Below are 13,843 nucleotides of genomic sequence, written 5' to 3'. Positions count from 1 at the left end.
TTCTGTCTGAACAACCAGAGGAATAAAATGGGGAAGTTAGTAATAGCTCATATATGAATGTACAGGGTGTTTGATCTAACGTGTCCAGAAATTATATTTAAAGCGAGCGATAAAAGAAAAGCAAGTGGTACTTTTCTGCTACTTGAGTAAGAAACAGGTACTGCTTCACTAGTAGCACCTGTTTCTAGTCAAGTAGCTGGCTTTTATCGCTCGCTTTAAACAAAATTTATGGAGACGTCAGAGCAAACCCCCTGTATATCTAATGTGTATCTATCTAGTATATCTAGTGACATTTGCTTGTGTTTTCTGTTTGTATATAAACGAAAGTCTGCAGGTATCCTCGTCGTATCTGTTCTTCCGTCCCGTCATTTGTGCTGCCGAGTATTCAGATATGAACTGTCCGAACAACACTGCCACCAAGTTGCTGCATAGGATCAGTAAGCAAATACACGTTAGCAGCGAAGCTGTTACGTGAATCCTGTATTCGTCCGTTTTTTTATATAAATGTAGTTCTTTAACACGCCTTTCTCCAAGAAACTCTTACACATAGCACTGCCTGTTATTATACTTGTTAGGTGCTTGTGGTTTAACGCTCTGCCTGTCATGTTAAACAAGAGATAAACTGATGTTCTGAGGCTGGAACAACATAGAAGGGACAGATACAAACAAAGCCTCAATTTGCAATCCAGAAGATGTGGGTTCGATCCCTACAGCTGGCTAACCTTTTCAGTGACTTTCATCTTTCATTGTCATGTTAATTTTGCGTATTAACGTAACGCACCTACTGTATATTGTGGCCGTTTTGTAGACCACCACTCTCTCATTTCAACGACATTACTTCAAGATGTCTGTTCCAGATTTAGAGTTATTCATAATTGTCTCATCATCTCTTCCGTCTAGAACCTTACGAGCAACAAATGTGTACGGCTGGCTGAACAAAAAGAGCATATGCTGTTTAATGCATATGCACATGTAGGGTTTGCGATGGGAGTTTGGAGCGGAAGCTTTTTCTTTGCCGAGGCAGGCTGCAGACATGGACAGCACAAACACGTAAGCCCTCCAGCGCCCAAATCAACGAAATCAAATGAACTCAGTGAGAAGACTTTTTCTTTGCTCAGCGTGTTTTGCTGTATCTGTCAGCTCCATTGAAACGTGTTGCGTCCTGGGACTGCCAATTTATTACCGAAATTTCAATTATTTTCTTTTCTTTTCTGTTTTTAGGCGTTTCTTCTTGCTCGGGGGATTATCGGAGCTTACTCGATGCCCATGTCTGGATGCCAAAGCAAAATTTTCAGTTTTTGTCGATTTTCAGTATTTTCGGCAATGGAAGTTCAAGAAGTTGGAAATACGCGGCATAGCCCGACGTGTCCAGGGAAGGGCAGTATTTAAATACACTGTAAGTATGCATTTAAATATAATTATAAATACATTTTTCGAGTTTGTATTTAAATACCAAATATAAATACGTGTATGTATATTTTAAATACATTGTAAGTACAATAGTATTTAAAATATACATACATGTATTTATATTCTGTACAAACTCGAAAAATGTACTTATAACTATATTTAGATACCAATTTTTGGGTATCTATTTTGTAAATATTTCATAAATACACCTAAATACGCAAGATACTGACTCATATTCCTGTAGTTACCCTGCATTTGACGTTTCGGTAAGAAAGCCAAAGCAGAGTTCGGAGAGCCGCACATTCACATCGCCGTGATAATCTAACAAATAAATGCTATTGTTCCTCGCTGATTTGTTGTTATCGTCATCATAATTTCTGTAATTCCAGATGACGTCCTCCCCACAGTATTTATAGTAGTAGTTGTGGTATGCAAATACTGTATTTATATTTTGTATTTAAATACTCATATTGAAAAGTATTTACGCAGAATATTTAAATATCTATTTCAACAACGTAGTTTGTATTTATATTTAAATACTAAAAATGTATTTATGCCCATCCCTGCTCAGACAGGGCGGTTTTCCGAGAACACCGTAAATTCCCTGTACTTTTAGGTGCCACTAAATTACCCAAACGAGGAAATGTAGAACAACGTAGGCTGCGTCTAACGGTTTAATGACCTAAAAAAAGGACTACATTGCAATACACGCCCATTATATAAAGTGTAATGAAGGCAGCCAGTAGTTTTTCTAGCGAATATAAAGACAGAGGCGTCTGTCGGACCAAACCGACGTCGTTCGGGAATTCAGACGAAGCCAATCTCACTGTCGTTAAACTACAAGAAATCGGCTTACCGTCAGGAACAGACAAGTGTACTAACCTTTAAATATGGGTATGTACCACGACCTATTAGATTATAACGACCACGTCATAGGCACCCCTTCCCAGCGCCGCATTTTTGGAAGGTAGCGGTGGCGCTACTCATCGTTCCAGTTATTGCTTCCTCAACTTCTACAATACTTTGTACTTCAACTTACCTTAGTATTTCTGTACAAGCGGTGGATATTCCACGGAAGATGTTTCATTCTGAGGTTGATTATCATCATCATTCTATGCGTTTTCATAGGAGCTATCGCTGTCGTCTGCTACGGTAGTCGTACATACGCTTCTGCGCGTTCAGAATTCAAATTTCCATCGTCCAATCGTGATGCAGATCTCGCGTGCCGATGAGCAGCGCCCCTAGCGGATCGTGCGGACGGGCTCCTCAAAGGGTTTCTGATTATGACATTGTCGTTATAATCTAGTAGGTCGTGGTCTGAAATAAGAACTAAACATGTCAAGGTTGTGAAACTGTCGGGACCATACAAAATACGCTTTTAAAAAAATTCGTGTTAGCGCCGCCAAGCAACTGCGGCTATGAGCGATGTACAGACGTCTTCTTTACATCGGCGGTTAATTTCGCATGGTGAACAAGAACGCGTAAGCACTTTGCTCGTTAATGTACTAGGTACATTTCAAACAACAACCTACACACCGAGAAATGGCAACTAAGCAGTTGCCACTAATACTTACGGTTATGCACCGTATGATGCTTAGCGGGAGATACAAGACCACGGTAAGCGCTGTGAGGGGCTGATCCAGGATTGACGGGGGGGATCTGGTCTAGGACCTCATGCTATACACATGGTCAGGGCAATCGGAGGTGTCGACACGTTGAGGGTCGTTCGCACCTGGCTCCGCTTGCACGGAACTCTTCGAGTAAAACACTCAACGAGTGAGGCTTGTATATATTTGCCCTTTCTATGTTGTTCCTGCCTCAGAACATCAGTTCTCTCACACTCAACGAGTCTTTCTCTCAAGCATTAGTGCACCCAATGTGCACTGAGCGAGAAACTCGTTGAGTATTTCACTCAAACAGCTTCGTGCAAGCGGGCCCCGGTCTGTGCCGATGCAGACTATAGTCGACAGCCACGGAAAATCGCAACGCCTATATTATTATTAAAATTACAACGCGCCATATAGGTTTCCGCGTCTGACAAGTACGTGGCCTTTAATTACACACCACACATATTGCACATCCACGCGCTAGCTAACCAACCGCAACTTTGAACGAGGCTGCTTCGATCCTGCCATCCTCCGACACCACATACAGTTGCTTCTAGCCAACACGTCGGCCAACTTCGGCGACTGCTATAAGAGCGACCATAAATTTGGCGAAAGGAATAAGGTTTACCTCCTCATCGGAGCCACGAGTTTAATTATGACGCTTATACTTTTTTGTTTATGACGCCATCGATAAAGAGCGTGAATTCTTATTAGGATATTAACGCGGAGTTGCCACGTAATTCCTGTCTATTTTGCCGAAGGCGTCTTTTTGAACGGGTAAACGCTCTTATCCGCGTTGACGAAGCCTCGCCCAAAAAGCTTTCGCAACCTGCGAATGACACCGCCGTCGTTCACGTGGCTTACAAACTTTTCACCACCATTTTGTCTTTCTTCTTCTTCTTCCTTTTTTTTTTCCATTAACACCATTTCTTATCAACGTCGCGCTGTTTGACATGTTCGCATTAGCACCGCGTAGCAATTGTGGCTATGAGCATAGACGTGGACAGATGGCGAGGGGGTTAAGTATGCGTCCAGGGCAGACTTGAGTGTGAAACCCATGCGGGGAAGACACGGTGGTAAGATTCGAACAGCCACAGTATTTAGAACGACCTCGGAAGTACAGTCAAACTCCTTTACAACGAAACTCAGGGGGCAGCAAAAAAAAAAAAAAAAAATCGCAGTAAAGGCATGTTCGTTAAAAAGGATGTCCATTATTGGACCTATAGGGCTCCAGCGGGACCGCAAAAAAATTTGCTGTAGTGGTATTTTCGTTAAAAAGGTGTTCGCTATAAAGGAGTTTGACTGTATACCAGCAACGAGCGGATGTTGTATCCACTCGGCCGTAGAGTTTTGTTGAGCTTGAAGTTCAGCAGACGTCTTATGCCTCGTGTTGGCTGTCGACATTATAGCCGATAGAAGCCATAGATAGAAGCCGATAGATAGTCATATAGAAGTGTCGATTGATGTATCAACTGATGGAGGCGTGTAGAGAGCAGTGATGGCCACTAACTACTTCTACAGTACTTTATAACTACTAACTACTTCACGGTGGAGTAGTTTAACCAGTAGTTACAACTACTTTTCAGGCGAAGTAGTTAAAACTACTTCTTTAACTACTACAATGTATTTTAACTACGTCTCTAACTACTTAGCGTTGTCCATCAACACCAATCCCATTCTATAGTGTTCTTGGACACCTAAATATGAATCACAAGCAGTGATAAAAGTGAAGATTTACTACACATGCACGGCACAATTGCTCTGCATCTCCGTCCTCATGAAACAAGTAGCACAAGGTAAAAGTCGGAAGCACAATCGTGCCGTAAAGCTTGCGGCAAAATCGGAAGTAGTTGACGCCTGCAGTAACCTAACTACTGTAGTTAAGTATTCAAAATAGTAGTTTAACTAGTAGTTGCCACTACATTTTTGCAAGTAGTTGATAACTACTTTTTAACTACAATCAGGTAGTTTAACTACTGGCCATCACTGGTAGAGAGTTTCCAACAGTGACAATTAAAATAACGGAAGACGCGTTAATACTCCTTTAGTCGATACAATTGAATTCCACAGTTCAAGAATAATTTGTGGGAGAAACAAGCTTCCTACTCATTTTCGAGCTCTGCCGTTGTATGATGCAGTATACCAGCAAGCCCAAAGATTTACTTCCTACTCATTCCTGTTCGTTACACTGCAACAGAGTGGTGAGCTGGGTTCAGATGTGTCTGGGCGACGGACACAAATCTTATCAAACGATAGGAAATGCTCTTAGAGAAACGCCAGACCCATATCTCCCCTCGCGTTTGCGATGAGCTGGGGGTCTCAAAATAGAGGAGCCTTGACAGGAGCAATCTAATAATGTGACTTCGCAAGAACATGAGCTATGCCATACCGGGCCATTTCCACAACCACAAATGTCCTTAAAATCAGCCTCGCTAAATAACACCGACGACGAAATCGAAATAACATAAAGACTACATATACCGGAGCACCTTGTGCTCTGCCACGAAATCGCTGTCGCCTTCGGATGGATTCGAACCCGGTATCTTCGATTGAACGAGTGAACAAGTTCCTCTGTGAGACCACCGATAGCTTGATACGAGTTACTAAAGCTGTTTCTCCTTGTAATTCTGTTCGTATTTTGTCAATGTGATATATTCTGATTCGTCCATGATGTGTCAACGTCAGAACATCCGCATGTAGTTGTAACGAGCTCGGATACAACTACGTTTTAGGGGTCACATAACATCCGTTGGGAAAAGGTTTTATCTGGTCCTAAAAGGCCGACTCTTTCGTCCAACGCGAAGCAGTTTTTAATTTCTCATTAATAAGCCGAACAAGTTTTTTCGGTGATACCCCTTACACCCCTTACCCCCTTACACACACCCCTTACACACACACAATACACACACACAGACAAGCCATACACTCTGAAACTTAAATAACTCCACGTGCAACGTAAAAGGTTACGCTTCGCCGACATCCAGAGCCCTTCTATAAATATCGCGCGAAAAATCGATCACATAATAGCATCCGCTGGTGCTGCGAGTCCAGCGCAACGACTCTCGAATAAACCATAATGAAGTGGCTGAATAGGCATTCTAACGTGTAAAATTAATCCTTCGCCGGACATATATATATATATACGCTACAAAATTTAGGTTCGAACGACCAGGATGTTGAATATAGATAGGGGAGAAAAGACACCAGAGACTGAAGTAGGGAGTAGGGGAAGTTATTTATTAAGCTGGCATTTAAACTAAGGGTCTGGGGAAGTCTACGTTTCGGCGGAAGCTCCGCCTTCTTCGGGACTGAGACGAAAATCTATGTACAAGGTCTTTTAAAAGGTTACAAAAGTGTCGTCACAGTTGGTACAATTCCACTGCTGCGAGGCAGTATATATATATATATATATATATATATATATATATATATATATATAGATTAGAAGCTTAGGAGGGCGGTTGACCACGAGAATGAAATAAGCAGGAAAAATCAGAAGACGACAAAGAGCTTACAGGAAAACACCCCAGTCCCGTCGAAGGCAGCGCTGACTGCCGAAACGTCGACCCCTATCCCTATATGTGTTAATAAACTCCCCTTTGTGTTTTCCTGTAAGCTCTTTGTCGTCTTCTGATTTTTCCTGCTTATATATATATATATATATATATATATATATACATAAAAAAGCAAAGTGACAACCATATGGACGCCAGACATTCCATTAGAAGCGAACGCGCCCCTAAAACTTGAGGAGAAGCGATACAAGGACGCCTGTCAACCTAGAGGATTCCATCGCGCACGGAGGAGATTTCATTTTTCGTGGCGTCTCGTAGCAACGGGTGGCGGGAGGTACATTGGAATATATGGAGCCCCGAACGGAAATCATTAGAGAGCGACTCGCTTCCCGGTCGCTTTGACAAGGGTTCGATATCGAGCTCGACACTGGGAGCCATGTTTACTTCCCGGCTGATAGCACTATCAATTTCGTCCAAGCAACGCGCTTCCACGACGCTCTCGCGTCGTGTTGCAATTATTGCGCGCCCGAAAACGGCACCTCGTAGCGCTACCTTCGAAAGAGTTAGTAAAAAATAATAGCGAGTAATAGTAAGAGTAGTAATACGTATAGTAGTAGTAATTAGTTTGTTTGTTTGTTTGTTTATTGAAGTATGGAATTAAAATGACTAAATACAAAGCTTAGGGATGAAATTATGGGTGTCATTAGCACAGGCTAGTATTGACTCCCACAGCTCATCCTCAATAACATTAATTCACAGTCAGATAGAAAGACACTGAGAAGCAGTGCAACGACATTAAAAATATTATCCACATACACTTACACTACAATTTTACAGCAAAATAATTAAGATGAAAGAATGGTTGAGCTGTTCATCGCATAGCGACGTAAGCTGCGCACAAAATGCTTGTCATATTTTAAGTCGGATGGCAGCATATTCCACAATCTGATACCATAGCTTTCTAGCAACCGGCTCCCATAAACATTGTTTGCTCGAAAAGGTTTGAAAATAAGACGTTGTACACTCCTGTTATTTCTAGGGCACAAATTAAACCCTGTTGTGCCATGATATTCCCCGGTATTTATTATTTTATACACTAGCTTCAGGTACCAAAAGCGAACTAGATCAGGTAACGGTAGTATGTAATAATAGTAATAAGTACACTCTTAAAAATGAACTTCACCGCGTAGCACGCTCCTAGCCAACCACCATCTCGAATAATATCGTTACCTGCCTTGATTTGTTGAAAACGGGGGGCGTACGCCTTTTTTGTGTGACAATTATGAACAGCACAAGTGTCACAAAAAAGGCGTACGCCCCCCGTTTTCAACAAATCAAGGCAGGTAACGATATCATTCGAGATGGTGGTTGGCTAGGAGCGTGCTACGCGGTGAAGTTCATTTTTAAGAGTGTAAGTAGTAATAAGAGAGTAATAGTAGAGTAGTAATAATAATAGAAATAGTAGCGAGTTTTAGCGCATCGTACGCCATCGCATTTGCGTACGTAAGGAAAAGAGTTCTATTGTTCTGCGCACGCGCAAACAATAGAACTCTTTTTTTTTGTAATTGCACGTTAGCGCCGCGCAGCAACTGTGGCTATGAGAGGCGCACAGACGTGGACAGATGGAGAGAGGACAGCAGGAAAAGAGGGCTTCGCGCATTGCGCAGAACCACTACGCTACAGTACCTTACGTACGCAAAGGCGACGATGCACTAGTATTTCGCGAAAATCTGCGTTAAGTTAAAGGTAGACGTTCACGCGAATGAATAATCTATTCCAGCTATGATAAAAAAAAAAAAAAAGAAAAGAGAAAAACCTTCCATGTCTGCTTCACGAATATGTCTCGCCATGGCTCACTTGTTGCTCGCGCTGACGTCATCACTATGCAAATCCCGCCAATCATATGCCACGCGAAGCGATCGCATTCTCTGCCCGGCGAACGCAACCGCCTGCAACGACGAATCGTAGCAGACGACAATCATTCTTTGCGAGCTTTAGGCCGGTCTCACACTAACTTTTTTTTTTGTCCGTGTTTTTCACGGAGGTAAAACGGACCCATTGGAACCTACGGGGCTCGACAGCCTTTAGGTTCTATTTTTTGAAGCAAACGGTCGAGTAACTACGTTAGTTCGAAAGCAGAAGGTGTTCGTGTAACGGTTTCTAAAACGTGATAAGCCAATTGCGCTATAGCTTTGAAATAGCTTAGATTAGATTTAACAGCGTCCGTTGTTACGTAGAGTGCATCCGAACGCGAGGACAGGAAGGCACCCTCGAACGGTCTTTCTTTCTTTTGATTGAGGACACAGGTTTGGAACCGATTCGAGATTGGTGTGGCTGAGCGCGAGTCTGATTTGCGAAGAGGCGCACTGCTTTAGCGAACGGCAAAGGGACGACATATCATGTGAAAACGATTTGCAGTGACATCACGTATTGGCTACACTGCTAGACGATCATAGTTGCCCGAGTAGGTTTATCGGACTTCGAGGCACCATTTACATAATGCCTACTGACGAATTATTGCAATAGCGGTACATAACAAAGTAGTTTCGATTTAATCGTAATCTTTTTTCTTCTTTTTTTTTCTTTCTGTAAACCACTACGATTATAATCCGGAGACCACATTTTGAGGCACATCTCGTCTATCGGATTTGTTCGCCTATTTGTTTATGAACTCAGCGTGTTTCATGTCTCAAGACCAGACGTATTCCTGAAAGCTTGGCTTTTTTTCTTTTTTTTTCTTGTTTGTTTGTTTGTTTGTTTATGGGGGAAAAGAGAGGTTGGCTTGACGGAGCTCCGGCAGCGATGCCGCTTTGTCAGAAGCTATAGTTTGCGAAATCGCGGGCGTTGACGCTCCAATGCTTATTTAAATATACAATGGAATATTCATGTAGGCCTACACAGTATCTTTTTTTCTTTCTTTTTTTCCAGGTAGGGAGGATACATATCAGGTTTATTCTTCACACGCAAAAGCAGCCGAAACATGATTTGGTGTAACTTAAAATTTAAACGCAGGTTCTACGGAGAAAAAATATCTGCCAGCTTTGACGATGGCGCGGAAGGATTTTCTAAAAAAATTACGTTCAAATTTGGTTCAGGTTCATTCCTGGCTCAGTTCTTCTTCGACTTCCGGTACGAGCACACTTCCGGCTCAGACTGAGTGATGCGACAGGAACTACGTATATACTTCGGGACGGGTTAACTCCTGCAGGTCAACTCCGCCCACAAATCTTAAGACGTCCGTGATTGGTTTAAGCAGGCGCATGACGTCTCCGATCCACAACATAGTGCGCCCGCATTGCTTCAAAACTGTTGCTCGTAGACTGTTCTTGTTGCGAAAACACTCGTCGGATGTGTATACTCGAGCACGTTTGCACGCTTTTAAAGCGAACAAAACATATCCACCGGCTTATCCCCGCCTTCTGGGATGCGACACTCTCAGTGTGCGAACTACATTCTCCGCTGGCGGAGAAACACCCCTGTGCCTGCAGCTCTTGAGTGGAGTGCTGTCTGTGGATGGATGAATGGTGTGTAAGGTGTATAAATGAAGTTACAAATTGGCAGTGATGTCCAGTAGTTAAATACACGTAGTTAAACTACCTGGTTGTAGTTAAAAAGTAGTTATCAACTACCTGCAGAAATGTAGTGGCAACTACTAGTTAAACTACTATTTTGAGTAGTTATCTACAGTAGTTAGGGTACTGCAGGCGCCAACTACTTCCGATTTTGCCGCAAGCTTTACTTGTCTAGTGAAGCCTCATTTGCTGCGAAATCATTCTGCAACTTAGTTTATCGAGTAGGCACAAAAAGAATCCCGCCGCAAGCTTTGTGTTTGGCGATCGTAGCAATGGCTTGAGCCAAAGTTTATCATTGCTCGTGATTCATATTTAGGTGTCCGAGAACACTACGAGGGATTGGTGTTGATGGACAACGTTAAGTAGCTATAGATGTAGTTAAAATACATTGCAGTAGTTAAAGCAGTTTTAACTACTCCCCTGAAAAGTAGGTAAACTACTAGTTAAACTACCCCATCGCGAAGTAGTTAGTAGTTAAAATTACTGGCCAATGCAGTTTTTTTAACGACCACAGCACAGTAATGCTACACGGCGTATGCCTGTTAGAATTACTGGCCAATGCAGTATGTTTTCACGGGCACAACTTATACGGGGCCACCGTAAAAAAAAAGGAAAAAAAAGGAAAAAAAAAAACGGCCAATGTTTGCCAGGCAACTTTCCTTGCATTTGCCCGTTTTTTTTACGGTGAAATTTTTTCCAGTGCAGTTAAACTACTGTAGATGTAGTTAGTGACGATCACTGCAAATTGGGCTGTTTGGTAATGCATCTAAAAGCGAATAAATTGTACCCTACATTGTTTTTCTTATTTTTTATCGTTTTTAGAAGGTATAACGTCGACGTGAAGGTACTGTACCTACCGGAACCAATCACGTGACCGTCTGCGTCTCTTCTGCGTTTGGTTTATCATGTTTCAACACCCTGCATTTTACGAATGCAAATAAACGTCACTAATATCTGTAGCGGGGCATATAATCGTGTAAGCAGACAAGCCTCGCAGAACTGACAAACAAAGGTGGTGGAACAAAGGCTAAGATAAAACGTAAAGAGATGGAGATCAGAGAAGAGAGACAGACAACTGCATGGCGTTGACAGTGCTGGCTCGAACCAAGAACCCAGCATTGATAGAAAGCAGTTTAGTGAAGAACGGCCGTATCTCGAACTTCGTCTCCATATTTAAGAGAAAAGAACAAAGCAGTCTAGAAAATAATTGTGCATGAAAAAAAAAAAAAGATAAAAAAGTACCGCGACAGAAGCATTCTTGGACAGTCAGAAAAGCCAGTTGCCATGACCGGGCTCTCCTATTAATTCAACGCGAACACGTTTACCGACCATCCCATCGAGAACTTAACTGCGCATGCTGGATACACAATTTCTGTAAATTTATTACTTTCATTTCACCAGCAACTTTTCAGAGTCAATTGATCGCGCAGATGTGTTTTTTTTTTTTTTTGCGCGCCGAGCGTGTAATAGTAACATGTGATACAAAGAAAGACGAAAGCAAGGAACGACTTATGCAATAAATACCACCGAGCGAAGTTTCTTTCGCTGAAAAAAAAAAAAAGAATTCCGCTAAAGTAGCTTTTCTTTTTATTTAGCTACTAGTTTACAATGTTACGAAGTATTCGCATGTGCGCGGAAAACTCCAGAATGCAGAGACTACCATGCCTGACACACCCCGTAGTTCATTGCCTGGTCTATTTATTTATTTATATTTTATTTCCCCCTACGAACGCGACCTAACGGCCGAAGGAAGAACTTTCGCTCGGTCGGACGGCATCCCCTACAGCGTTAAAGGAGTCACACGCGTGTTGCGAACCCCACATGATCTGGGGGCGTTCTGAGTGGGACTGCCACCGTGCTGTTTGTACTTTTCTCCTCCAAAAGGACGGGTCATTATAGTGCAGGTTGAACGGAAAATAAAGTGGAGGGGGGGGGGTCATTTCCTGGGCTCTCTCAAGGGCGACTGAACCCAACGATTCTCTTCAATTACGACACATGGCGAAATTTTTGCCAAGTTTGTGTTCCAGAGAGAAGAAAGGAAGGAGCCAGGTTAAAATGCGTAAATTAAAATGAAAACATGCCCAAGTACTACTAGGAATTACACTGTACTATGCTTCCTGCAAGTGTGAGATGGCACGTGGTAAAAAAATGTTGCATACTAACAAATGAAGCGGGTAAAGATGGCTAAGAAGCAAGCGAGCCGGTGAAGCAGGTTAAGTTCCTACGCTCAGTTGAGGTAGGACCTCGGTTGTTGTCAAACTTCGCTGCAAATGCCACGAGCTAACAAAGAAACTGATTAAAATAGTCCTTAACTAGGATCAAGATCAAACTTTTCAAGAGGCAACCTTCAAAGGATGGTTCCAATTGAAAGCAATTATTCTTCAGTTACATGTTCTCGTTATTATGAAGTTGACTTCTTAACTTAATGGAGATACTGGTTGGCAGTAACTTAATTTCATCTTGGAAGTATCGGAGAGAACAGTAGAAAAGAGTATGGGTATAATGAATAAACAAAATATATAATAAATATAATAAAAGCAAAATAAACAATAAATATAATGTATCTTTTTCTTTCCGCCGTCAAGCCACCCGGTCTACGGGCTTTATGAGAGTGCCACCCTTAGGAGCATCCCTAACCATCCCATAGAAAGCACTCACCGTGTTTCCATCATTATTCTGAAGCCAACGGATGGTGGCCCGTGTTTGTGTGCAAGGGCTACCAAACAGGTCATCCGCCGACCTATTAAAGCTGAGGCCTTCATTGTGGCACGGGCTCTCCACCGTGGTCGCAAAGTTCCCCTGCTCCACGAGCCGGGCCAGAAACCTGCGCATGGCTTCGTTGACACCGAAGCAGAGGTAAGAACGAGACGCCACACCGTAGTCTCGGCCGTAGAGTTTCAGGTGGATGGAATTGGGCGTGTCTGCCTGAAAAGCAATCTGCGTCGAGGCACCGCCCATGTCCAGGGCTCCCAATGTCTCTGGAGTTTCGTCCAGGAAGGCATCGAGCAGATAGTTGACAGACAGCCAGGCAAAGAGCCCTTCCTGCTGGCCGGTGAGTATGGAGGCCTGGCGAAGACTGAAGTTGCGCAACGAGCACTCGATGCTCAGGAAGAGGGCATCGGAACGGTCGGGGTTGGAAATATTGAGAAGACGCATGCCGGCAGTGGCCCCCAGGTAGACCGGCGTGTTGGCGGGAGCCTTAGACAGGATGGGTCCCATGGAGGCGGCCAGCGCGCTTCCCGCAGCTCGGGGTCCCAGGGAAGAGATTCCGTCCTCCATAGAAACGTGCGACTCCTCTTCGACGCGGCCCGTGCCGCGGAATTTTGGTTGGGCCCACCTGTAAAGGGTGAGCTCCGAGTGACTGGACCCGGCGTCAACCACCAGGCCAAAGTGAAAAGGCGCGCGCGGTCTCAGGGGGGAGCCCGCCAGCGCCGTGAACAGCAGGCCCACGAGCGTGAGTACACCCGCGGCAACCGCGAGCTTTCCCCAGGGCACGCGGTAGAGGAGGTCGCGTCGGGAAGACCGTCCGTAGAGGGTGTCGCTCGAGCGGACGCCCTGTGCACCGTGGTTCTCCTCCATGCGTCGATATTTCTTGGTGCTGCGTTTGCAAAAAAGAGTGAGCACAGGGTCGTGTTGCTAGCACACTATCTGCCCGAGCGGCCGCATGTGTACTGATGTGTTGTGCCTCCACTGTAGTGTGCCTCCCAGTCGCTCGCCACGTTCCAGTATACCTCCATCG

General features: G+C 43.7%; 1 protein-coding gene across 1 annotated transcript in view; it reads right to left on the bottom strand.

Annotated features, from left to right (window-relative positions):
• The window catches only part of LOC135377392 (ectonucleoside triphosphate diphosphohydrolase 2-like), a 23,270-nt gene extending 9,427 nt beyond the window's left edge, over nucleotides 1–13,843 (bottom strand). Inside the window, exon 1 of the mRNA XM_064609763.1 lies at nucleotides 12,763–13,843. Coding sequence (XP_064465833.1) covers nucleotides 12,763–13,683 — 921 coding nt within the window. The 5' untranslated portion in view covers nucleotides 13,684–13,843. The remainder of the gene's footprint in view (nucleotides 1–12,762) is intronic.

The sequence above is a fragment of the Ornithodoros turicata genome, chromosome 1 (assembly GCF_037126465.1).
Source record: "Ornithodoros turicata isolate Travis chromosome 1, ASM3712646v1, whole genome shotgun sequence".
In the NCBI taxonomy this organism is placed as follows: Eukaryota; Metazoa; Arthropoda; class Arachnida; order Ixodida; family Argasidae; genus Ornithodoros; species Ornithodoros turicata.
Note: the sequence above shows the minus strand (reverse complement) of the source record. Positions and strands in the feature narration are given on the sequence as shown.